At 47.3% G+C, this 26353-nt stretch overlaps 1 protein-coding gene across 3 annotated transcripts in view; it reads right to left on the bottom strand.

The window, feature by feature from the left end:
* The window catches only part of PLD2 (phospholipase D2), a 111021-nt gene that overhangs the window by 15055 nt on the left and 69613 nt on the right, over positions 1-26353 (bottom strand). For all 3 annotated transcript variants that reach the window (XM_056570031.1, XM_056570030.1, XM_056570029.1), the window contains exons 12-18: positions 19981-20059; positions 12687-12797; positions 12424-12600; positions 10597-10720; positions 9871-9989; positions 9675-9788; positions 6719-6823 (exon numbers count right to left, since the gene is read on the bottom strand). In XM_056570031.1, coding sequence (XP_056426006.1) covers positions 6719-6823; positions 9675-9788; positions 9871-9989; positions 10597-10720; positions 12424-12600; positions 12687-12797; positions 19981-20059 — 829 coding nt within the window. The remainder of the gene's footprint in view (positions 1-6718; positions 6824-9674; positions 9789-9870; positions 9990-10596; positions 10721-12423; positions 12601-12686; positions 12798-19980; positions 20060-26353) is intronic.

Raw genomic sequence — 26353 nt, 5'->3', positions numbered from 1 at the left:
GGGAGCCCACATATGTACATTATATAGAAAGACCATAAGTGACGGCCCAGAACGCTGCGGTGCACGTGTAATGTTATACAAGCCAAAGCTATAGAAAACCACAACTACTAGGACACATACATCCGCCCCAACACCATTGTTTAACCCCTTAATGACACAGCCAATCTTTATTTTTGCATTTTTTTGTTTTGTTTTGTCTTTTTTTGGGTGGGGGTTTGTTTGTACGCTGAACATTTTTTACTTTTGTCAATTTATTTTTATAAATTTTTTTATTTTTATTTATTTATTTTATTTTTACACAAAATATGTATGCTTTAAAATCTCCTTATTAATGTATTTATTTATTATTTATTTATCTATCTAGGGGGTTGTTTGAGGCATCATTTATTTTTGACGCTGTGATCTGTAGTTTTTTTGGTACCATTTTGGTTTAGATGGGACTTTTTAAAAACTCTTAATTTTTTTATGACTGCTGAGACACAATTAGCTCCTAGCAGGCTATAACTACCCCTCCCCCTTATTACAATAATTAATTAAATAATAACTGATACAACAACAATTTAACTTTTCCGTGGGTGGGAATCGGCCACAGCTTTATTTATAAAATTACTTATATAAATAACAATTTAACTGTAACAAAGACACCGATTGGCTTCTTACCAACCCGAGAGGTGCTGCCACACTGTCCTGTGTGGAGGTCTACCCCGGGTTGACCCCGCTTTCACCGTCTTCTTACCGCCAAGCTGTGACTTACAATAAACAGAGATACAAAAAAGGGAGGGAGGGAGGGCAAAACTCCGGGTCCTGGGCAGATTGAGGGGGGAAGGGAGGCACCACAGCTATAAATACCCAGGGGAGGGCCCCTGAAAGCCCGGGAAACTATTAAACCCCTGATTGGTGCACTCCTTCCCCCCCACCCATGGGACATACCACTATAGTTACCAACAAGTTTTTACAGACGGGGGAGGGGGCTAAAAACCTTGCCTGTACATTTCTTAACCCCTTAACTGCTCACCAGTCAGGGGGCAAGCTAGTTATGCACAGCTTGCCCCTCCAGACTGCTGAGACACAATTAGCTCCTAGCAGGCTATAACTACCCCTCCCCCTTATTACAATAATTAATTAAATAATAACTGATACAACAACAATTTAACTTTTCCGTGGGTGGGAATCGGCCACAGCTTTATTTATAAAATTACTTATATAAATAACAATTTAACTGTAACAAAGACACCGATTGGCTTTTTACCAACCCGAGAGGTGCTGCCACACTGTCCTGTGTGGAGGTCTACCCCGGGTTGACCCCGCTTTCACCGTCTTCTTACCGCCACGGAGGAGACCAGTTAGCCCTACACTGGGCTCCGACCCCCACCCAAGAGAAACTGGATAGCCAACACCTGGGGCCACCTCAGCCCCCCGGCACACCCAAAACATTTCCTCTCCAGGAAATCCGCCCAACACATTTCCTCTCCAGGAAATCCGCTCAACACATTTCCTCTCCAGGAAATCCGCCCAACACATTTCCTCTCCAGGAAATCCGCTCAACACATTTCCTCTCCAGGAAACCCGCTCAACACATTTCCTCTCCAGGAAATCCGCTCAACACATTTCCTCTCCAGGAAATCCGAGGTACCTGCCACCAGGACCATTTTTTTTATTTTTAATTTTTTTAATTTTTTTTCATTTTTAATTTTAAATAACCCGTGTGAACTTCTCTCTCAGACTCGCCCATACACCGAAGAGTGCTGCAGCACTCGCACCACCTTGCGGAAAGCCGCTCTTAAAACAAAAACACACATGGGAAAGATCAAACTGGGCGAAAATAGCAACATAACATGCAGAACGCCCGCGCCCCACGTGCAGCGCTACCCTCTCCGGAAACCCCATCCACCTCCGCCGGCCCCGATACAAAAAGAGAGCAAACCCCGAACTCACAAAACAGTCATGGAGCACGAGCTGCGTCTCCCGGATCGCCTAAACAGTCTCGGACCGACGGGCCTTTTTTTTTTTTTTTTTTTTTTTTTATTTTAAACTTTTTCCATGAAACGCAAAAAATAGGCACCCAAAAACACGGACACCCAAGTCCCATGGAAGGAGACGAGGAGAAAGAAAAAGTGCCCCAACCACATAGCCCTGAAAAAAGCTAGCGCAAAATCTCGGATCAGAAAAATTACGCAAAACGAAAACCAAAAACCCGACCCGCAGCCGCCACCAAGCGACCCAAAAATGATAGGAAAAAACCGGTCGCCGACAGCAAGGCCACCCACTCGTGGGCCCAGCCCCTAGGTATACACCACCTGCAAAGCAGAAAGAAAATCACCCCCTGCCATGTGCCGTGCGCCAACCGCACCCCACTGGATCGCAGCACAGCGGGAAAGCCAACCAACTTTTTTATTTTTTAAATTTTTTTATTTTTTTATTTATTTATTTATTTATTTATTTTTTTTTTTTTATAGGTGATTCACATTAACAGGTGAAGATCCCAGCATCACATACTCAGAATGTTATTTGGATACACTGAGAACACTGCCCAAATCTCGAAACTCCTAGGAGAGGTGACACAGCAGATCACATCCTATTAAAACGAAACAGTAAATCAAACATCAGAGCCTTATAAGGTTACATCAAGGGGCATTCCAGGTATGGAAACCAAAATTTTTAATTTTTTTATTTTTTTTAAGTTTTTATCCGCCGTCCACAGACCCTCTGGAACCTCCGGGACCCTCCTCGACTGTAGACATCCCTGCCTCCACACCAACACTAACCACTCGCAAGCGCCGTACCGTGAGTGCGACCAAACCGCAGGAGCCACCAAAGCGGACCAAGAATTACACCACTCTCCCCAAGGACCCACGGGCCGGCCGCACAAGCAAACCTCCGGAACTACAGCCAGAGAAAACGGGACAAAACGTCAACACCCAATACCGACCCCAGGGAGCGTAGCCCTGAAAGAAATCGTAACTCCAAACAGCGAAGCACTAGATGCAACAGGCAGAGCACAGGAAGAAAACACGCCCCCTGATCACTCAAATCACACACCAGAAAAGAAGAAAAGCATCACAAAAGTAGCGCGCAACCAAGCACAGGGGCCATGCCAACCCACACAGTAACGTTACAAGTCTAAAACATGAGCTGCCGAAGCAAGCACCCAAAGTCCCACAACCAACACCAAGGGAAAAGCTCAAACAAAACCCCAAGCATGGCAGAAACCCACCGCAGCACCACTGGAAAACCAAACACCACACCAACAACCGACCCAACCAGCCACAACAGAGAACAGAGCGAGCTCCCCGTGCGCTGCAATGGGGAACTGAAAGCAGGCCAGTCCACTGCCCAACTCCTGAAAAAACCCCAACCAACCGAAATGTCAGCCAATAGCGTACCAGGGGCACATATGCGGGGGCACAAATACCAGACACCCTCGGTGGCCAGAGACAACCTGCAGGAAAAAACTCCGCCCAGAACCATAATCCATGCGGAACATACAGTAAACCAGCAAGGACCGGAACAGGGGCACCTAGCGAGCCCCGAGGAAACCAAAACAGAGAACATGCAAACACTCCCCGTACACAGGAAAACTGCAGACCAACGCCACACGGCATGCGGAAGACTACAACAAACCACACCCCAACAAGCGTAGAGCACAGGAGAATCCCCCTCTGGAAAAACCACCACAAACAGAAGAACCCACAAGGAAAGACAAACTGAAACCCAAGCAAAACCTACCCACCGCCACATCAGCTAAAGCACCCAGCACGACATACAGGAGTCCCATGCCTACCAGAGATCGGGAGCAAAACAGGAGAAAACATCAGACAATACACTAGGACAAACAGAGCAGCGGAGAGGGACTACAACTAGTGACGGAGAGAAACACCCAACCAAGGGGGGAGAAAACCAAAAGAAACAAAACCGTAACTGGGTGCCACCGATTCAGGATAAGGAACAAGCCTCAGGAGCTAAGTCCACAAAACCCGGTCATCCAGCCACACCAAAGCACCCCGTCAAGAAGAGACGTACCCAACTCACAACCAGAGACCAACATAGACATACACCTATATCCGAGACCCAAACCCACCAAACACACAGGAACAAAAGGCGGATACTACCCTGAACAGCCATAAGCACACTAACCAGGGAAGGAGAGGGCACCGACCCAGCCTAGCCAGCTGAAGACAACTGGCCTGCCAAAACCCCAAGAGCAGGCACGAAAATAGAGCCACCACTGCCCCCCGCAACAGAACGCTCACTAAGTCCAGAAGATGGAGAAGGCACAAAAGATGGAGGAACCACTTCACCACCGCAGGCGCGGGACAAGGCACGCTGGAGACCACCTGGTTGCGGGTACTCTGCCGCCGCCCGGAATGGCGCCGGGAAACCAGCAGCAGAGGAGAGGTGATGGAGGGTTTGGGGTGCAGTGGCTGCAAGAACCATGCGCCGTGATCTGAAGTTTACAGCGGTACCATTGTCGTGTCAATTAGAGTTGTGATAATTTTTTTTTTTTTTTTTTTTTTTATGTATAAAAAGCGACCAAAATACGCTATATGGAACTGTAGAATATATATATGTAATTATTAATTTGCGCTTACACCGCAAACCATGCAATCAAATGAGGATGTATAACTTGATAGTTCGGACATTGACGCACGTGGCCTTTGATACCACATGCGTATGTGCATTGAAATCTATATAGTTTGTACTTTTTCATATCATTGTAATTTATTATTTATAATTTTTTATTTATGTATTTATTTATTTATCCATTTTTTTTTTTTTTTTTTAATTCATTTATTTATTCATGAATTTTTATTTATTTATTTATTTATTTATTTATTTTTTGGCGCGTACGCCATTGAAGGAGTACTGCAATCGAAGATATATTTAAATAGTACGGACATGTACGCAAGCAGCGATACCGTATAGGTGTATATGCTTGATGTAATACAGATATTTATATTTTATTTAATCATTTTATTTTATTTATTCAGTCATTTAGTAATTTATTTATTTATTCATTTTTTTATAATTTTTTTATTTATTTTTTATTTATTTTTTATGTACGGGGGGGGGGGGGGGGGGGGGAGTAGTGATCCAACGTTTAATGGCAAGGGTTAAATTGATCTTCATAATTTTATTTTATTTTTTTTTTTTTTTTTTTGTGTGTGTGTGTGCAATGCTATAGCTCCCATAGGGAGCCACAACACTGCACACACAGTACCTAACACAGATCACTTGCCATGTGTTAACATGGCAATGATCTGGGTCATCGGTGATTGATTGCTCAAGCCTGAATTTCAGGCTTGGAGCAATCAATCCCCGAGCGGACGCGCAGGAGGCAGGTAAGTGACCCTCCTGCTGCGTTCCAGCTGATCGGGACATAGCGATTAATCGCGATGGTCCCGATCAGCCCGACTGAGCAGCCGGGACTCCCATACACACATTCAGATGCGGCGATCAACTTTGATCGCCGCATCCAAAAAGGTAATGCCGGACATCTGCCCGATCGGCGATGTCCGGCATTAGCATGGGTCCTGGTTGCTAATAGCAACTGGGACCCCGCGGCTATGATGCGCGCTCAACTTGTGATCGCGCATAATAGCTAGGGACACGCAAATGGACGTTAATAAACGTCCATTTGCGCAAGCCCGCAAAAAAACAGCAGCAGCCACCCAGGGGGCCGCCACTGCAGCGGAGGGGACTGTAACGGGGGAAAGAGGCAAAGCGCGCTCAAAAGGAGCACGCATGGGAAGGGGGCTCAGGGCCAGGTAAGAGGACTGAAGGAACGGGCAGAGAAAAGGATGAAAGGAAGGGACAGGAGATTAACGGAACGGGCAGGAGATTAACGGAACGGGCAGGAGATTAACGGAACGGGCAGGAGATTAACGGAACGGGACAGGGAAGGGGATAAAAGGAACGGGCAGGACAGGGGGAAGGAGAGCGGGACTGTGAGAGGTCCGCCAGCCTCCCGAACCCAACGCCAGGGTGCAACAGCCAGGGTGCAACAGGAGGGGAGGACAGCTCAGCCACAAGCGAGCATGCCAGCCCTCACCCTCCTGCTCCATCCAGGCCATAAATAAGGGGAAGACACATACCAGCCAGCAGTCAAAACTCCGGGTCCTGGGCAGATTGAGGGGGGAAGGGAGGCACCACAGCTATAAATACCCAGGGGAGGGCCCCTGAAAGCCCGGGAAACTATTAAACCCCTGATTGGTGCACTCCTTCCCCCCCACCCATGGGACATACCACTATAGTTACCAACAAGTTTTTACAGACGGGGGAGGGGGCTAAAAACCTTGCCTGTACATTTCTTAACCCCTTAACTGCTCACCAGTCAGGGGGCAAGCTAGTTATGCACAGCTTGCCCCTCCAATATAAAAATCAGCAATTCTGCCTTTTTTTATTTAAGAATTTTTAAGAATGTTTTTACACTTAAATAATTAAAGTGTCTCTAGTGACTTTTATAAGCAATCATTAGATTGCTAATACTGATCAATGCTATGCTATATAGATCGGCGCTCTACTAGTACAGCCTGCCTGAGGCAGATCCTATATGCAGATTACTCTGTGGCCAGCACCAAGGCTTCGCAAAGGCCTCCGGCCGACATGGAAAACGATCGGTAACCAATGTAACGATACACTGATCATACAAGCATCTACACACAAGCCCATTATTTTGTTGTTCAATGATAGACATGTATGGGGGTGTCAGTGACCTCACCTCTATGTACACGTAGTGCTCGGCGCGGGATATACAGTGCAGGTAAGCACCAAGGATGGAGCATTCATTACAGCCGGCGGACCAGCGATCTACTGACCGCAGCAACTAAAGACAATGAAAGGAGACCGGTTAGAGGACACACTGCACTCCACCTATACACACACACACTGCACAATACAGAGTGTACACAGACACACACTGCACCGTACACTGTCACACACACAGTACAGTACACACACTCTGCACAGAACAGAGTACACAGACACACACTGCACACACACTGCACCATACGCATATACACACACATTGCACCTGTACACCTATACACACACACTGCACCTGTACACCTATACACACACACTGCACCTGTACACCTATACACACACACTGCACCTGTACACCTATACACACACACACTGCACCTGTACACCTATACACACACACTGCACAGTACACCTATACACACACACACTGCACAGTACACCTATACACACACACACTGCACAGTACACCTATACACACACACACTGCACAGTACACCTATACACACACTGCACAGTACACCTATACACACACACACTGCACAGTACACCTATACACACACTGCACAGTACACCTATACACACACTGCACAGTACACCTATACACACACTGCACAGTACACCTATACACACACTGCACTGCACACCTATACACACACACACTGCACAGTACACCTATACACACACACTGCACACCTATACACACACACTGCACAGTACACCTATACACACACACACTGCACAGTACACCTATACACACACACACTGCACAGTACACCTATACACACACACACTGCACAGTACACCTATACACACACACACTGCACAGTACACCTATACACACACACACACTGCACAGTACACCTATACACACACACACACTGCACAGTACACCTATACACACACACTGCACAGTACACCTATACACACACACACTGCACAGTACACCTATACACACACACACTGCACAGTACACCTATACACACACACACTGCACAGTACACCTATACACACACACACTGCACAGTACACCTATACACACACACACTGCACAGTACACCTATACACACACACTGCACAGTACACCTATACACACACACTGCACAGTACACCTATACACACACACTGCACAGTACACCTATACACACACACACACTGCACAGTACACCTATACACACACACACACTGCACAGTACACCTATACACACACACACACTGCACAGTACACCTATACACACACACACACTGCACAGTACACCTATACACACACACACACTGCACAGTACACCTATACACACACACACACTGCACAGTACACCTATACACACACACACTGCACAGTACACCTATACACACACACACTGCACAGTACACCTATACACACACACACTGCACAGTACACCTATACACACACACACTGCACAGTACACCTATACACACACACACACTGCACAGTACACCTATACACACACACACACTGCACAGTACACCTATACACACACACACTGCACAGTACACCTATACACACACACACACACACTGCACAGTACACCTATACACACACACACACTGCACAGTACACCTATACACACACACTGCACAGTACACCTATACACACACACTGCACAATACACCTATACACACACACTGCACAGTACACCTATACACACACACTGCACAGTACACCTATACACACACACTGCACACCTATACACACACACTGCACACCTATACACACACACTGCACACCTATACACACACACTGCACACCTATACACACACACTGCACACCTATACACACACACTGCACACCTATACACACACACTGCACACCTATACACACACACTGCACAGTACACCTATACACACACACTGCACAGTACACCTATACACACACACTGCACAGTACACCTATACACACACACTGCACAGAACACACACTGCACAGAACACACACTGCACAGTACACCTATACACACACACTGCACAGTACACCTATACACACACACTGCACAGTACACCTATACACACACACTGCACAGTACACCTATACACACACTGCACAGTACACCTATACACACACACTGTACAGTACACCTATACACACAAACACACACTGCACAGTACACCTATACACACACACTGCACAGTACACCTATACACACTGCACAGTACACCTATACACACACTGCACAGTACACCTATACACACACACACTGTACAGTACACCTATACACACAAACACACACTGCACAGTACACCTATACACACACACTGCACAGTACACCTATACACACACACTGCACAGTACACCTATACACACTGCACAGTACACCTATACACACTGCACAGTACACCTATACACACTGCACAGTACACCTATACACACACTGCACAGGGTCCCATCCGATATGATGCCACCTCCGCGTGGTGGATGGGGGACACACATTTTGATCAAAAAGTGCGCTAAGAGCCTCCATTTTTTTTACCTACAGTGCTGTTGCAACTTTCTTTTTTGTACATTTTGTATTTGCCACAGCAGCGGGCACCTGTGTATTAGGTTGTTGTGCTGGCTATTTTTCCTTTTGTTTTCACACTGCACAGTACACCTATACACACACACTGCACAGTACACATATACACACACACTGCACAGTACACATATACACACACACTGCACAGTACACATATACACACACACTGCACAGTACACATATACACACACACTGCACAGTACACATATACACACACACTGCACAGTACACATATACACACACACTGCACAGTACACATACACACACACACTGCACAGTACACATACACACACACTGCACAGTACAAACACACACTGCACCTGCACTATACATATACACAGTACACACACACACACACACACACAGTACACAATACTGCACCTGCACTGAAGCGCTGTGACATCCTGGTACCACGTAGTGATATCTATCCGCTGTGGTTTGGGATTTAGGAAGCAGATGCGGGTATGTTGACCCTTTATATTTGGGTTTCATTGTCTGCAACATAAAAACAAAGGGTTAATGAGCATTATAAACAGCAGATTATAATGCGTTGTGGGTGCGGCCTATATCTTCTCACCTTGTTGAAGTTCCACCTCTGAATGAAGTGTCGGCAGGCGTCTCTGGCTGCTTTCCCATGAATCACAGCCCCCACGTCCCTCCATGGCATCCGATGGTTAGTCAGACGATCGATGAAATCTGGAATTACACATGAAATGGACCTATCAGTCTGCCCCTCACTCTGGAAGGTCAGGACTTGGGGACATGTCAAAAGACTTCATCACTCGGGGCCCACAGATCCCTAAAACCAGGGGGGAGAAGCACTCACAAAGTCTTGTAGCAGGACACAGACATTCATAGTAATTGTAGGTCAATGGGCCCATCTATCTGCCGAGACCCTCACCGGAACGAAAGGACATAGGGGGGAGAGGAAAAGTTGCCTGGTTGCCCATAGCAACCAATCAGATTGCTTCTTTCAGTTTGCAGTGGCCTTGTTGAAAACGAAAGAAGCAATCAGATTGGTTGCTATGGGCAACCATGCAACTTTTCCTCTGGACAGGTTTTGATAAATCTCCCCCTTTGGGGGAGATTTATCAAAACCTGTCCAGAGGAAAAGTTGCCGAGTTGCCCATAGCAACCAATCAGATCGCTTCTTTCATTTTTCACAAGTCTTTTCAAAAATGAAAGAAGCAATCTGATTGGTTGCTATGGGCAACCAGGCAACTTTCCCTCTGGACGGGTCTTGATAAATCTCCCCCATAGTGCTTTGTCCCTACTTCTCTGCTTGGCTTTCTTCTTCTCTTACCCTCGAATGGTTTTTCCAGTTGTACCCAGTCTTTGAGGATGAGGTTACTGTAGTCTTTGCCCATCCAGGTTTGGCATTCCATAATGGGGTCCTCCGTAAAAGTCTCGGCAGCTGACGTTCCATTCTGGTGAGAGACAGCGGGAGTCCACCTTAAAGGAGCAAGGAAACAACCAACAGAGGACAGACAGTGAAAGAGAAGAGAGATCAGAGAAAGAGAGGAGGGTTGTGCGACGTCACTGGGAGTATTGTCAGTAGGTATATGTAGAGGAAGGAACCATTGGGGGTCCTATTAGGAGTATGGGGAGATGTTATAGTGAGTAGTGATGAGCGGCATAGGCCATATTCGAATTTCTAATATATTCTGTGAATGTATGGATGATTATTCTTCCTATATTCGCAAATTTCGCACATTCACTAATTTTTCATGCGAAATTCGTAATGAAATTCGCAAAAGTGGCGTGCGCAATTATATCTTTCAACTAACTACTTTCCTATTGGTTGTTAGGGATGTTGCTAATGTGATGTCCCAGTAAGGAATATAGTCCCCGTACAGTACTTAGGCCCTGTCAGGTTGAGTCCCTCTGTGCCCTAGGGGCTCTCATGCAGTGTCTCCCCCATAATAATATATATTATGTATAGTGTTATATGTTTTAGGTATAAAGGACCTTTGAGTTAGTCACATGAGGTTGTTGTCACATGTTTGTTACCCAGGGAGCACCAGTTAACCAGGTGACCTGAAGCTTGACCTATGGGCTTCTGGCTCAGCCCCCCTTTATAAGAGGGGCAGCCATTACAATCTCTCACTTATGACTCCTGTACAGGTACAGTAAAGACCAGACGTCTCAGAGCCAGTGTACAGCACATCTGGAGGCCTCAAGCCTAACCTACAGCCACATGTCAGTAAGTCAAGTCATCTCTGTCTACTGTCACTACCTACAGTCAAGTCAAGTCTATTATAGTCAGCGTGGCTGAGTTGAAGTCTGTCCAAACACTGCGAGTCCCAGCAAGCTGCAAGGTCCCCTCTGTGTTACTGGTCACCTCTCTGGTATCCTGGCCTAGCTGTAAAGATCATTACCATCTGTCTACCTCAGTAAAGCTACTGTTAACCATTATCTGGTCTTGGACTTTTATTGCCCTACCTAACCTAGGGATAGCGGAGCTACCTTCAGGTGGTTACTTAGGAAAACCAAGCCCTGGCGTCACGAACATTTAGGGGTTAATACCATCTGCCCCTAGGCTAAAACATCTGCCCCATACAACTCATTGCACCCCCGTGGCACACCACACTAACCTCTGACAACTGTATTTGCATCCTTCTCATTGGCCCACAAGCTAAAAGAAGGGAGGAATCAAAGTCCTTTGGAAGTGCCGATATTCGCTAATTTTCGCATATTCGCCTTCTTTGGACCACAAGCTGGAAGCAGGGAGGGATGATCACTTTTTATTTACACAGTACACATCATTGTGATGTGTACTGTGAAAAAAACAAAACAAACATTCGTCATAACGAATATATTTCGTTATATTCTAAATATCCGCGAAATTGCGAAGTGCCGATATTCGCGAAAAAAATTATTAGCTATTCGAATATTCGTTCTCAACACTAATAGTGAGGGAGAAGTAAGAAGGTTAACGGAAGAGTATGGGAATGGTTCTATGGAGTAATAGTAGGTAAAGGATTATGGCAGACAAAGTCAAGGGTGGAGTAATAGGAGTAATGCCATACAGTAATATGGTAGTTCTTGACTTGGTAGAGGAAGAGTAAACACCCTGAAGTATGAACAGTACCATACTGGGCCACAGGATCTGGTCTGGGAAGACGGGTACCTGTTGTTGTTTCTCTGTAGGCCCCACATCGGTCAATCGGTAATTATGGTCGTCCCATCGCCCATAGGCCAAGTCTAAACCACCCAGAAATACAATAGACTGGTCAATGGCCACCATCTTCTCATGGTGAGCCCAAAGGAAGATGATGGAAGACATGTGATCCGGGTGCCGCATAACCTATAAGATGAAAAGAGATGAGGCAACCATGAGACCTGGGTTCTTGTAATGGCCATGTGATATGGAGGAAATGTTTGGTTTCTCACCTTAATATTGGGGTGCAGCAGCATTAGTGCTCTCTTGCTGTATCCACTGTTAATACCCAGAGCCAGCTCCACCTCCTTAAAGAGTAGGACACAAACTCGCACTCCGGCCTCCTGCAAATAGAGGAAACATCAAAATCATACAATCCACCAAGTTCTAATGCTAATGATTGGACCTGACCAAAGAGATCTACTGTATTTGGCTGCCCCATGGAGCCCTGAGGAGCATATTATACCGGTAGAGTCTTACACAGAGATGGAAAGATCATAAATGATCAAGAACTTCTGGTTTCAAGATTGCTTCAACATGACTGCATCATTGACGTCACTTGGGGTTGAGTGATCCACCAAGCATACAATTTGCATGAGTTTTTCATAATTTCAGTACTAAACAAACTTCCTTGTACCACATTACTCCCAACACACATTATATATGGAGTCACATGGGCATCAGAGTTTGCAGTTTCAAATTTGGCTCCTATATGTATTCGTAAGCATCAAAGAGCCTAATCTCATGGAGAAGACATACCCATAAGCCACAAGGATGTCAAAGCTTTGGCAACCTTCATTGGCTGTGTCCGTCTTGTGTTTATACCTCTATAGCTGATCCTATTCTATGTTTGGGGGATTTAAAGTTGCTCCTGGAGGACTAGGGGAAGGGTCTGTGGCCACCAGGTTTGAACAACCCTGAAACCCCAACTTATCTGAAAAGGTCAACCTCGATTTATAGCTCCTTGGTGGACACTAGGGTGGCAACTCACGTGAAGGTCAAAAGCAAGACAGGCTCTCTCTAAGTTTTGGTGACCATCAATCCCCAACCCTTGAAGGTGTCCTTTGGCTTGGAAGGAAAGGTTTCTGGGGCAATTCTCTTAGATATACCTTCTCCTTTTTGTGTGGCATGCTGCATTGGGTGGTAGAGCCGGTGAGGCTCGGAGCAGCAGAGCGCCGATAACATTGATCATTGCTATGTTATGGCATAGCAATGAACAGTATATGCAATCAGAAGATTGCATGTAATAGTCCCATATGGGGACTAAAAAATGGCGTAAGAAAAAAAAAAAAGTTAATAGAATGTGAATTAACCCCTGCCATAATAAAAGTTTAAAAATCACCCGCCTTTTCCCAAATTCCATGTAAAAAATATGTAAACAAAATAAAAATAATCATATGTAATATCACCACATGCGTAAATGTCCAAACTGTAAAAAAGTAGAATCTCTTTCTTGGAGGATCCATTGGGGACACATAAACCGTGGGTATATGCTGCTGCCACTAGGAGGCTTGACACTAGGCAACAAGAAAAGTCGGCCCCTCCAAGAAGGATATACCCGCCCACAGGCACCTGAGCTAATCGGTTTAGTCCCAGAGCAGTAGGAGAGAACAGACAGGTAAAGAAAAAAAACAGTAACTGTCCGAGGAAACCACAGAATAAAAATGAACTGAAACCACCCTTGGACAGGTAACCGAACCAGGAACACCAGAACAAATGAGTGGGTGCTGTGTCCCCCAATGGATCCTCAGAGAAAGAGATTTTATGGTAAGCATAAAAATCTACTTTTCTTGATCGGCTCCATTGGGGGACAGAGAAACCGTGGGACATACCAAAGCAGTCCCGGGGTGGGCAAAAAATGTAAGCAACTTAGGTGGAAGGCTGGACCACAGCCGCTTGCAACACCTTGAGGCCCAGACCAGCATCAGCAGATGCAAAGGTATGTACCTGTTTAAGAAAGACCAAGTGGCCACCTTACAAATTTGCAAGGCTAAAGCCTGAAGCCCTGACAGAACGAGTGGAATGAGCTGAGACCCTGAAAGGAGGAGTCTTCCCCTTGCAGCGGTAAGCTTCCGATATGGCAGAGCAGATCCGACATGAAAAGGTCGCCTTCGAAGCAGGAAGCTCCCCACGATGACTGTCCGTAAGCACAAAGAAGAAGTGACTGAAAGGTAAATCTGAACAGCCCATGCCACATCAAGACCATGAAGCAAACGTTCCCTGGAATGAGATGGAGCAGGACAAAAAGGATGGAAGGACGATGTCCTCAGTTAGGTGAAAGGCAGAGACGAACTTGTCCTGGTGAAAGACCAGGAAGGGGGAAAGGCGGGAGAGAGAAGCTAGTGCCGAAACTCTCCTAATGGAAGTAACCGCAATGAGGAAGACCACCTTCCAGGAAAGAATACGAAGAGGAACATCCTGGAGAGATTTGAAGGGAGTATCCTGTAGGGCGTTGAGAACCAAATTTAGATCCCAAGGTAGAGTAGGGGATCTGTAAGGTGGAGCCACATGAGCAACACCCTGCAGAAAAGTCCAGATGTGAGGATCGGACGCCAGGGGAATCTGAGAGAGGATGGAGAGAGCCGAAACTTGTCCCTTAATGGAACTGAGGGCCAAGCGTTGTTCCAGCCCAGACTGTAAAAAGGAAAGAAATCGTGGGAGAGAGAATGTAATTGGAGAAAAGGAGTGAGATTCACACCTACAAAAATTCCCACCCAGGAGGCCCCAAGGATAAGGGGCTCCCCAAGCAAGGACCCAGGCATAATAGATAGAAAGCAGTGGTGGGAAAGTGGAGCGGGGGATATACTCACTAGTGTTGAGCGGCATAGGCCATATTCGAATTCGAGAATATATGGACGAATATTCGTCATATATTCGCGAATATTCGCATATTCAAAAAATTCTCATTTTATTTTCGCATATGTGAAAATTCGCGTATGCGAACATTTATATATGCGAAAATTAGCACATACAAAATTAACATAAGCGGAAATTCGCATATGCGAAAATTAGCATATACAAGTTTTCGTATATGCGAAAATTCGCACACCAGTCTCACACAGTAGTATTAGAGCCTTCTTTACACCACACAAGCTGGAAGCAGAGAGGGGTGATCACTGTGATGTGTACTGTGGAAAAAAAAAATAAAAAAAAAACGAATATTCGTAATTACGAATATACAGTGCTATATTCGCGAATATTCGTGAATTCGTGAATTTGCGATATTCGCGAATAAAATTCGCGTTGCGAATATTCGCGAGCAACACTAATACTCACCCTGTAAACAGCCATACTTCAGCCAGCTATATCACCTGCATCACGTCAGGCTGAGCCAGCGGGATGAGCAGGGTAGATAGGCGGGACCTGGACCCATGGGCTGGCTGTTGGCGGGAAGGGGTTAATGGTGCATACTTTATGCCCTGTGCCCCTTAGCCATATATGGGGGTACAGGTAGCGCCATGCTCCTGAACCCCCACCTAAAAAACAAGAAAATAAAAAGGAGAAAGGAACCTAAAACAGGCCCTAGCTATAAAATAAAAAAGAAGACAGGTCTGGAGAGCTCCAGACCAGTGTCTGCCTCCTACTGACACTAAGCTAAAACTGATTAGCTCAGGTGCCTGTGGGCGGGTATATCCTGCTGGGAGGGGCCGACTTTTCTTGTTGCCTTGTGTAAAGCCTCCTAGTGGCAGCAGCATATACCCATGGTTTCTGTGTCCCCAATGGAGCCGATCGAGAAATATAACGTTAATGAAACCGCACGGTCAATGGAATATACATAAAAAAATACCAAAGTCCAAAATTGAGTATTTTTGGTCATTTTTTATACCCTTAAAAAAATAAAATAATAATAAGTGATCAAAAATTCCCATCAAAACAAAAATGGTAACGATAAAAACTAAAGACCACAGCGTAAAAATTGATCCCTTATATAGCCCCGTATGCAGAAAAATAAAAAAGTTATAAGGGTCAGAAGAGGACAACTTTAAACATACTCATTTTTGTGCATGTAGTTATTTTTTCTAAATAGTATAATAGAATAAAACCTACCGTATTTTTCGCCCTATAGGACGCACCGGCGTTTTAGGTGCAATATCTAAAAAATTAAAGATTTTGAACCCAATAGTGGTCATCAACCTGCGGACCTCCAGATGTTGCAAAACTACAACTCCCAGCATGCCCGGACAGCCAACGGCTGTCCTGGCATGATGGGAGTTGTAGTTTTGCAACATCTGGAGGTCCGCAGATTGAAGACCACTGCATAGGAGGTAATACGTGTCCCCGCCGCTCCGGACCCGTCACCGCTGCCCTGGATGTTGCTCCATCGCTGTCGCCGTGTCCCCGTCGCTCCGGAACGTCTCTGCTGCCGGCCGGGTATCCTCGCTCTCCGTTGCCGCCATCATGTCGTTACGCACGCGACGATGTGATGACGAAGAAGGAGAGCGCCAGCCATACAGGGGATCCCTGAACGGAGAAGACACCGAGGAGGCAGGTAAGGTCCCTCCCGGTGTCCTGTAAGCACTAACCCGGCTATTCAGTCGGGCTGTTCGGGACTGCCGCGGTGAAATCGCGACGGTCCCGAACAGCTCGACTGAACAGCCGGGTTAGTGTCATTTTCCCTTCAGACGCGGCGGTCAGCTTTGATCGCCGCGTCTGAAGGGTTAATACAGGGCATCACCGCGATCGGTGATGTCCTGTATTAGCCGCGGGTCCCGGCCGTTGATGGCCTCAGGGACCGCCGCGATAGGCGTGTATTCGGGGAAGAGAAAGTGCGTCTTATACGGCGAAAAATACGGTACATAAATTGGGTATCCATGTAATCGTATGGACTTACAGAATAGAGATAAGGAGTCATTTTTACCGAAAAAGTGCACTGCGTAGAAACAAAAGCCGCTACAATTTACAAAATGGCTTTTATTTTCAATTTTGTCCCACAAATTTTTTTTTTATTTTTTTTTTTGGATTTCGCCATAGATTTTGTGGTAAAATGACTGATGTCATTACAAAGTAAAATTGGTAGCGCATAAAACAAGTCCTAACACAGGTCTTTGGTTGGTAACTGAAAGAGGTATGGTTTTTAGAAGGGGAGAAGGAAAAAACGAAAGTGCAAAAACGGAGAAACCTTAACCCCTTAACGACGCAGGACGTATGTTTACGTCCTGCGCCGGCTCCCGCGATATGAAGCGGGATCGCGCCGCGATCCCGCATCATATCGCGTCGGTCCCGGCGCTAATCAACGGCCGGGACCCGCGGCTAATACCACACATCGCCGATCGCGGCGATGTGCGGTATTAACCCTTTAGAAGCGGCGGTCAAAGCTGACCGCCGCTTCTAAAGTGAAAGTGAAAGTGACCCGGCTGCTCAGTCGGGCTGTTCGGGACCGCCGCGGTGAAATCGCGGCGTCCCGAACAGCTGACCGGACACCGGGAGGGCCCTTACCTGCCTCCTCGGTGTCCGATCGACGAATGACTGCTCCGTGCCTGAGATCCAGGCAGGAGCAGTCAAGCACCGATAACACTGATCACAGGCGTGTTAATACAGGCCTGTGATCTGTGTAAAAGATCAGTGTGTGCAGTGTTATAGGTCCCTATGGGATAATAATGATCAGTATAAGAGATCAGTGTGTGCAGTGTTATAGGTCCCTATGGGATAATAATGATCAGTATAAGAGATCAGTGTGTGCAGTGTTATAGGTCCCTATGGGATAATAATGATCAGTATAAGAGATCAGTGTGTGCAGTGTTATAGGTCCCTATGGGATCTATAACACTGCAAAAAAAATGTAAAAAAAAAGTGTTAATAAAGGTCATTTAACCCCTTCCCTAATAAAAGTTTGAATCACCCCCCTTTTCCCATAAGAAAAATAAAACAGTGTAAAAAAAATAAAAAATAAACATATGTGGTATCGCCGCGTGCGTAAATGTCCGAACTATAAAAATATATCATTAATTAAGCCGTACGGTCAATGGCGTACGCGCAAAAAAATTCCAAAGTCCAAAAAAGCGTATTTTGGTCACTTTTTATATCATTAAAAAATGAATAAAAAGTGATCAAAAAGTCCGATCAAAACAAAAATCATACCGATAAAAACTTCAGATCACGGTGCAAAAAATGAGTCCTCATACCGCCCCGTACGTGGAAAAATAAAAAAGTTATAGGGGTCAGAAGATGACATTTTTAAACGTATAAATTTTCCTGCATGTAGTTATGATATTTTCCAGAAGTGCGACAAAATCAAACCTATATAAGTAGGATATCATTTTAACCGTATGGACCTACAGAATAATGATAAGGTGTAATTTTTACCGAAATATGCACTGCGTAGAAACGGAAGCCCCCAAAAGTTACAAAATGGCGGTTTTTTTTCGATTTTGTCGCACAATGATTTTTTTTTCCGTTTCGCCGTGCATTTTTGGGTAAAATGACTAATGTCACTGCAAAGTAGAATTGGCGACGCAAAAAATAAGCCATAATATGGATTTTTAGGTGGAAAATTGAAAGGGTTATGATTTTTAAAAGGTAAGGAGGAAAAAACGAAAGTGCAAAAACAGAAAAACCCTGAGTCCTTAAGGGGTTAAAGGGGTACTCCCGTGGAAAACTTTTTTTTTTTTTTTAAATCAACTGGTGCCAGAAAGTTAAACAGATTTGTATATTACTTCTATTAAAAAATCTTAATCCTTCCAGTACTTATTAGCTTCTGAATACTACAGAGGAAATTCTTTTCTTTTTGGAACACAGAGCTCTCTGCTGACATCACGAGCACAGTGCTCTCTGCTGACACCTCTGTCCATTTTAAGAACTGTCCAGAGTAGAAGAAAATCCCCATAGCAAACATATGATGCTCTGGACAGTTCCTAAAATGGACAGAGATCTAGGCAGAAGGCACTGTGTTCTAAAAAGAAAATAAATTTCCTCTGTAGTATTCAGCAGATAAGTACTGGAAGGATTAAGATTTTTTAATAGAATTAATTTACAAATCTGTTTAAAAGGGGTACTCCCCTGGAAAACATTTTTTTTTTTTTAAATCAACTAGTGGCAGAATGTTAAACAGATTAGTAAATTACTTCTATTAAAAAATATTGATCCAGCTGCTGTATGCTCCACAGGAAGTTCTTTTCTTTTTGAATTTCCTTTCTGTCTGAGCACAGTGCTCTCTGCTGACACCTCTGTCCATTTTAGGAACTGTCCAGAGTAGAAGAAAAAACCCATAGCAAACCTAACCTGCTCTGGACAGTTCCTGAAATGGACAGAGGTGTCAGCAGAGAGCACTGTGGTCAGACAGAAAGGAAATTCAAAAAGAAAAGAACTTCCTCTGTAGTATACAGCAGCTGATAAGTGCTGAAAGGATTAAGATTTTTTAATGGAAGTAAATTTACAAATCCGTTTAACTTTTTGGCACCAGTGGATTCCAGAAAAAAATGTTTTCCAGTGGAGTACCCCTTTAAATGCTGTAATACCATAAATGTATTGTTGCTGACTTAAAATAGTTCACTTTGGCTTATAGAGATGGAAAAAACCTTCAATACTGACCGCCTTATGTTTCAGGATAATGTCCAGTCTAAAGTGGTCATCTACCGCCGGCCGCTTCAGGTGGACTTCTGGGCTGAGCCTACATATGAGAAAAGTACACATATCACAACTTGTAGGCATCCACACATTTATGTAGGTAGGTACCCATGATGCACCTGCTAACAAACTTTACTGGAGCCATTTTGCGCCAGGATTTAAAGGGGTTCCCCTCAAGTTGCAGAGCAGACACTCTCCCACAATCCCCTTTGTCTACATACACAGTAGAGACTAAAGGGCAATGTGGAGTTGTACTGAGCATGTGCGGCCATCTAAGTGGGTGCCCAAGATGGCCGTAATTAATCATCTATTGCATCACTTTAGGCCTATGTAATTTTTTTTTTGTGGTAAAATCCCTTACAGACATTCTAGATTACCATACGGCGTTCCTGGATCTACAACACCCTGCTAGCATCTCAACCAAACATTGCAATAATGTCCCAATACAACTGTTCCAGTTACTTTTCACCAGCAGTTGTCATGTGACTGACAGTAAAAGATTTGCACTGGAATTTATGTTCATTGCACCATATTTTTTTTTGCATACACCGAGGTGTAACAAAATGTGAAGGGTTGATGTTTTTGCATTTACTGCACCTATATGAATGATGCCTTGGTCACATGATCCTCCCAACCAATGTTTGCAGGAGAAGTCCCTAATCCAACCCCTCTCTCCCAGGAGAAGGGGTGGACCCAAACATTTCAGTCCAGTTCAGGCTTGGCATTTGCCAAAGCAACATCTCCTAGCTCTTCTATTTTTAGGCATAGCTACACCCACACCACAGGTCTCCTAACTAGGTACCATCCTCTCTACTATCAAGCCACTGTTAGGGTTCAGGCTGTGTGGTTTAGGTCCCAAATTATTTGTCTCTAAGAAGGAGCTTTCTTTGTCACTGTCAAGAGAGAATAAGGCTGAACAAGGTCCTCTCTGTTATACACTAATCTCACAGTGAGAGTTTGGCTGTTAACATCATGAGAAGTTTTCCTGTATACATCCTTCTGGGAATCTTGTCAAAGACCAGAGTTAAAGGGGTACTCCGTCCTTAGATATATCTTATCCCCTATCCAAAGTATAAGGAATAAGATGTCTGATCGCGGGAGAAGAGCGGGCAGCCGGCTGCTAGAGAAGAGCGGGCAGCCGGCTGCTAGAGAAGAGCGGGCAGCCGGCTGCTAGAGAAGAGCGGGCAGCCGGCTGCTAGAGAAGAGCGGGCAGCCGGCTGCTAGAGAAGAGCGGGCAGCCGGCTGCTAGAGAAGAGCGGGCAGCCGGCTGCTAGAGAAGAGCGGGCAGCCGGCTGCTAGAGAAGAGCGGGCAGCCGGCTGCTAGAGAAGAGCGGGCAGCCGGCTGCTAGAGAAGAGCGGGCAGCCGGCTGCTAGAGAAGAGCGGGCAGCCGGCTGCTAGAGAAGAGCGGGCAGCCGGCTGCTAGAGAAGAGCGGGCAGCCGGCTGCTAGAGAAGAGCGGGCAGCCGGCTGCTAGAGAAGAGCGGGCAGCCGGCTGCTAGAGAAGAGCGGGCAGCCGGCTGCTAGAGAAGAGCGGGCAGCCGACTGCTAGAGAAGAGCGGGCAGCCGACTGCTAGAGAAGAGCGGGCAGCCGACTGCTAGAGAAGAGCGGGCAGCCGACTGCTAGAGAAGAGCGGGCAGCCGACTGCTAGAGAAGAGCGGGCAGCCGACTGCTAGAGAAGAGCGGGCAGCCGACTGCTAGAGAAGAGCGGGCAGCCGACTGCTAGAGAAGAGCGGGCAGCCGACTGCTAGAGAAGAGCGGGCAGCCGACTGCTAGAGAAGAGCGGGCAGCCGACTGCTAGAGAAGAGCGGGCAGCCGACTGCTAGAGAAGAGCGGGCAGCCGACTGCTAGAGAAGAGCGGGCAGCCGACTGCTAGAGAAGAGCGGGCAGCCGACTGCTAGAGAAGAGCGGGCAGCCGACTGCTAGAGAAGAGCGGGCAGCCGACTGCTAGAGAAGAGCGGGCAGCCGACTGCTAGAGAAGAGCGGGCAGCCGACTGCTAGAGAAGAGCGGGCAGCCGACTGCTAGAGAAGAGCGGGCAGCCGACTGCTAGAGAAGAGCGGGCAGCCGACTGCTAGAGAAGAGCGGGCAGCCGACTGCTAGAGAAGAGCGGGCAGCCGACTGCTAGAGAAGAGCGGGCAGCCGACTGCTAGAGAAGAGCGGGCAGCCGACTGCTAGAGAAGAGCGGGCTGCCGACTGCTAGAGAAGAGCGGGCAGCCGACTGCTAGAGAAGAGCGGGCAGCCGACTGCTAGAGAAGAGCGGGCAGCCGACTGCTAGAGAAGAGCGGGCACCAGACTGCTAGAGAAGAGCGGGCACCCGACTGCTAGAGAAGAGCGGGCACCAGACTGCTAGAGAAGAGCGGGCACCAGACTGCTAGAGAAGAGCGGGCACCAGACTGCTAGAGAAGAGCGGGCACCAGACTGCTAGAGAAGAGCGGGCACCCGACTGCTAGAGAAGAGCGGGCACCCGACTGCTAGAGAAGAGCGGGCACCCGACTGCTAGAGAAGAGCGGGCACCCGACTGCTAGAGAAGAGCGGGCACCCGACTGCTAGAGAAGAGCGGGCACCCGACTGCTAGAGAAGAGCGGGCACCCGACTGCTAGAGAAGAGCGGGCACCCGACTGCTAGAGAAGAGCGGGCACCCGACTGCTAGAGAAGAGCGGGCACCCGACTGCTAGAGAAGAGCGTGCACCAGACTGCTAGAGAAGAGCGTGCACCAGACTGCTAGAGAAGAGCGTGCACCAGACTGCTAGAGAAGAGCGTGCACCAGACTGCTAGAGAAGAGCGTGCACCAGACTGCTAGAGAAGAGCGTGCACCAGACTGCTAGAGAAGAGCGTGCACCAGACTGCTAGAGAAGAGCGTGCACCAGACTGCTAGAGAAGAGCGTGCACCAGACTGCTAGAGAAGAGCGTGCACCAGACTGCTAGAGAAGAGCGTGCACCAGACTGCTAGAGAAGAGCGTGCACCAGACTGCTAGAGAAGAGCGTGCACCAGACTGCTAGAGAAGAGCGTGCACCAGACTGCTAGAGAAGAGCGGGCACCAGACTGCTAGAGAAGAGCGTGCACCAGACTGCTAGAGAAGAGCGTGCACCAGACTGCTAGAGAAGAGCGGACACCAGACTGCTAGAGAAGAGCGGGCACCAGACTGCTAGAGAAGAGCGGGCACCAGACTGCTAGAGAAGAGCGGGCACCAGACTGCTAGAGAAGAGCGGGCACCAGACTGCTAGAGAAGAGCGGGCACCCGACTGCTAGAGAAGAGCGGGCACCCGACTGCTAGAGAAGAGCGGGCACCCGACTGCTAGAGAAGAGCGGGCACCCGACTGCTAGAGAAGAGCGGGCACCCGACTGCTAGAGAAGAGCGGGCACCCGACTGCTAGAGAAGAGCGGGCACCCGACTGCTAGAGAAGAGCGGGCACCCGACTGCTAGAGAAAAGCGTGCACCAGACTGCTAGAGAAGAGCGTGCACCAGACTGCTAGAGAAGAGCGTGCACCAGACTGCTAGAGAAGAGCGTGCACCAGACTGCTAGAGAAGAGCGTGCACCAGACTGCTAGAGAAGAGCGGGCACCAGACTGCTAGAGAAGAGCGGGCACCAGACTGCTAGAGAAGAGCGGGCACCAGACTGCTAGAGAAGAGCGGGCACCAGACTGCTAGAGAAGAGCGTGCACCAGACTGCTAGAGAAGAGCGTGCACCAGACTGCTAGAGAAGAGCGTGCACCAGACTGCTAGAGAAGAGCGTGCACCAGACTGCTAGAGAAGAGCGTGCACCAGACTGCTAGAGAAGAGCGGGCACCAGACTGCTAGAGAAGAGCGGGCACCAGACTGCTAGAGAAGAGCGGGCACCAGACTGCTAGAGAAGAGCGTGCACCAGACTGCTAGAGAAGAGCGGGCACCAGACTGCTAGAGAAGAGCGTGCACCAGACTGCTAGAGAAGAGCGGGCACCAGACTGCTAGAGAAGAGCGTGCACCAGACTGCTAGAGAAGAGCGGGCACCAGACTGCTAGAGAAGAGCGGGCACCAGACTGCTAGAGAAGAGCGGGCACCAGACTGCTAGAGAAGAGCGGGCACCAGACTGCTAGAGAAGAGCGGGCACCAGACTGCTAGAGAAGAGCGGGCACCAGACTGCTAGAGAAGAGCGGGCACCAGACTGCTAGAGAAGAGCGGGCACCAGACTGCTAGAGAAGAGCGGGCACCAGACTGCTAGAGAAGAGCGGGCACCAGACTGCTAGAGAAGAGCGGGCACCAGACTGCTATAGAAGAGCGGGCACCAGACTACTATGGGCAGTAACTATCATTCGCTTTTTATTGCTCCACTGCTGCTGCGGACCGGGACCTACTGCTATGAGCCATAGCAATAGGTCCCCAGATGGGAGGATCAGTGAAGCCCTGAAGCGGGGCAGTATGGGGGGCCTAAAACTATATATCGGAGCTTCAAATATATATGGAGACAGTATGTGGGGCCTACAGCTATATGGGAGCACAGAGGGGGTCAAACTACTTTATAGAGACACAAAGCGGTAACTATTACTGTGTGGGGCAATAAACATGGGAAGTTTGTAAAGAGGTGGGTATTTTACTGGAGAAAGGAGCCTAAAATGTTTGTGGTGGCCCAGTACTGGAGTTTCTGTATCCTTGCCCTGTAAGGCAGACTCCATTCTGTGACCCCCCCCCCACCCTTGTACTTCAGTCTTATGTATGATCTTAAGTGCCTATGATATGTAGTGTAATGTACATAAATTGTTATATACCTTTAAGTAATGTTGCTATGTGGTGTAACCAAGGAAGGTACCAGTGACCATGTGACCTACAAGGTGACCTATGGGACTCCTCCAAAGTCTCCCCCATATAAACCCTGGGAGGAGCTAGCTCAGGCTCTTTTCCTGCTTAGCTGAGTTGCAGTGAGGTCAGTCCAGAGAGAGTGTCTGGTGTCCTGAGGAGGCCCAAAGTCTACCCCGCAGCCACGAATCCACAAGTCCACTACTAGAGATGAGCGAAGTTACAGGGATTCCATTAGTCACGAACCTCGCGGCTCAGCGATTGATGACTTTATCCTGCATAAATTAATTCAGCTTTCAGGTGCTCCGGGTGGCTTGGAAAGGTGGATACAGTCCTAGGAGAGTCTCCAGCCACCGGAGCACCTGAAAGCTGAACTAATTTGCAGGATAAAGTCAACTGCCGAGCCGAGAAGTTCGTGACGAATCGAGTCACTGTAACTTCACTCATCTCTATCCACTACCCCACCGGTGAACGTCAAAACCTGGTAAGCTACAAACGGGGTGAAGTCTGTCAAGATAAATCTGTGTCAAGTCAGCAGGGCCCTGCAGCAAATTGTCCAAGTCCACTACAAGTTCCAGCGAGCCCTGAGTTCTCTGAAGTCACTGGTCACCTTCTTGGGCCTGGCTATGCTGCCAAGACTGTTACACCTGTCTGACTCAGTAAAGCTGCCATTGTTCCGTAACTTGGCGTCTGAGTCATTATTTGCCCCCCGTGCCTAGCCCAGGATCCAGCGATATACCTTCAGGTGGTGTAGAGGTTAAACCATGCCCTGGCGTCACGAACACAAGGGGTTAATGCAATCTGCCCCTAGGGTAATTCCATCTGCCCTCATCATACCCTCACCACATGTTTGTTTGGCTGGTTCTATGGAACAAAAACGTAAACAACTCCGACTAGAGAAGACGTCACCTGTGAATCGGGGGACTGGGATGATGGGGAGAGGAGCAGGGGGCCTGGGGAAAGGATATGGAGTAAAGCATATGAATTATACTATAGTTATTACAAAAAGGTCTCTTATATGGGGTTATATGGGGGTACAATTTTTAGGAATGGGCTGCCAAGGGGTATTCAGGCAAAGAAAGGTTGGGATCAGGGCCAGTTCTGCCTATAGGCAAAATAGGCAGCTGCCTAGACAGCCCTATTGATGGGGGCGCCCCTCTGCACACTGCATGAAAGCTAGTAGCCAGCTAGCATCCAAAGCCCCCGCTCACCTGTAGCACTCGTCCAGCCAGCACCACTGATTCACCCCAGTAGTAAGTAGATTACATGAGGAGGAGGTTTGTTACAGTGTGTCACCCAGTAGTAAGGAGATTATATGAGGAGGAGGTTTGTTACAGTGTGTCACCCCAGTAGTAAGGAGATTACATGAGAAGGAGGTTTGTTACAGTGTGTCACCCCAGTAGTAAAGAGATTACATGAGGAGGAGGTTTGTTACAGTGTGTCACCCAGTAGTAAGGAGATTATATGAGGAGGAGGTTTGTTACAGTGTGTCACCCCAGTAGTAAAGAGATTACATGAGGAGGCGGTTTGTTACAGTGTGTCACCCCAGTAGTAAGGAGATTACAT

The sequence above is a fragment of the Hyla sarda genome, chromosome 4 (genome assembly GCF_029499605.1).
Source record: "Hyla sarda isolate aHylSar1 chromosome 4, aHylSar1.hap1, whole genome shotgun sequence".
NCBI classification, from domain to species: domain Eukaryota; kingdom Metazoa; phylum Chordata; class Amphibia; order Anura; family Hylidae; genus Hyla; species Hyla sarda.
This window is presented reverse-complemented; position numbering and strand designations above follow the sequence as displayed.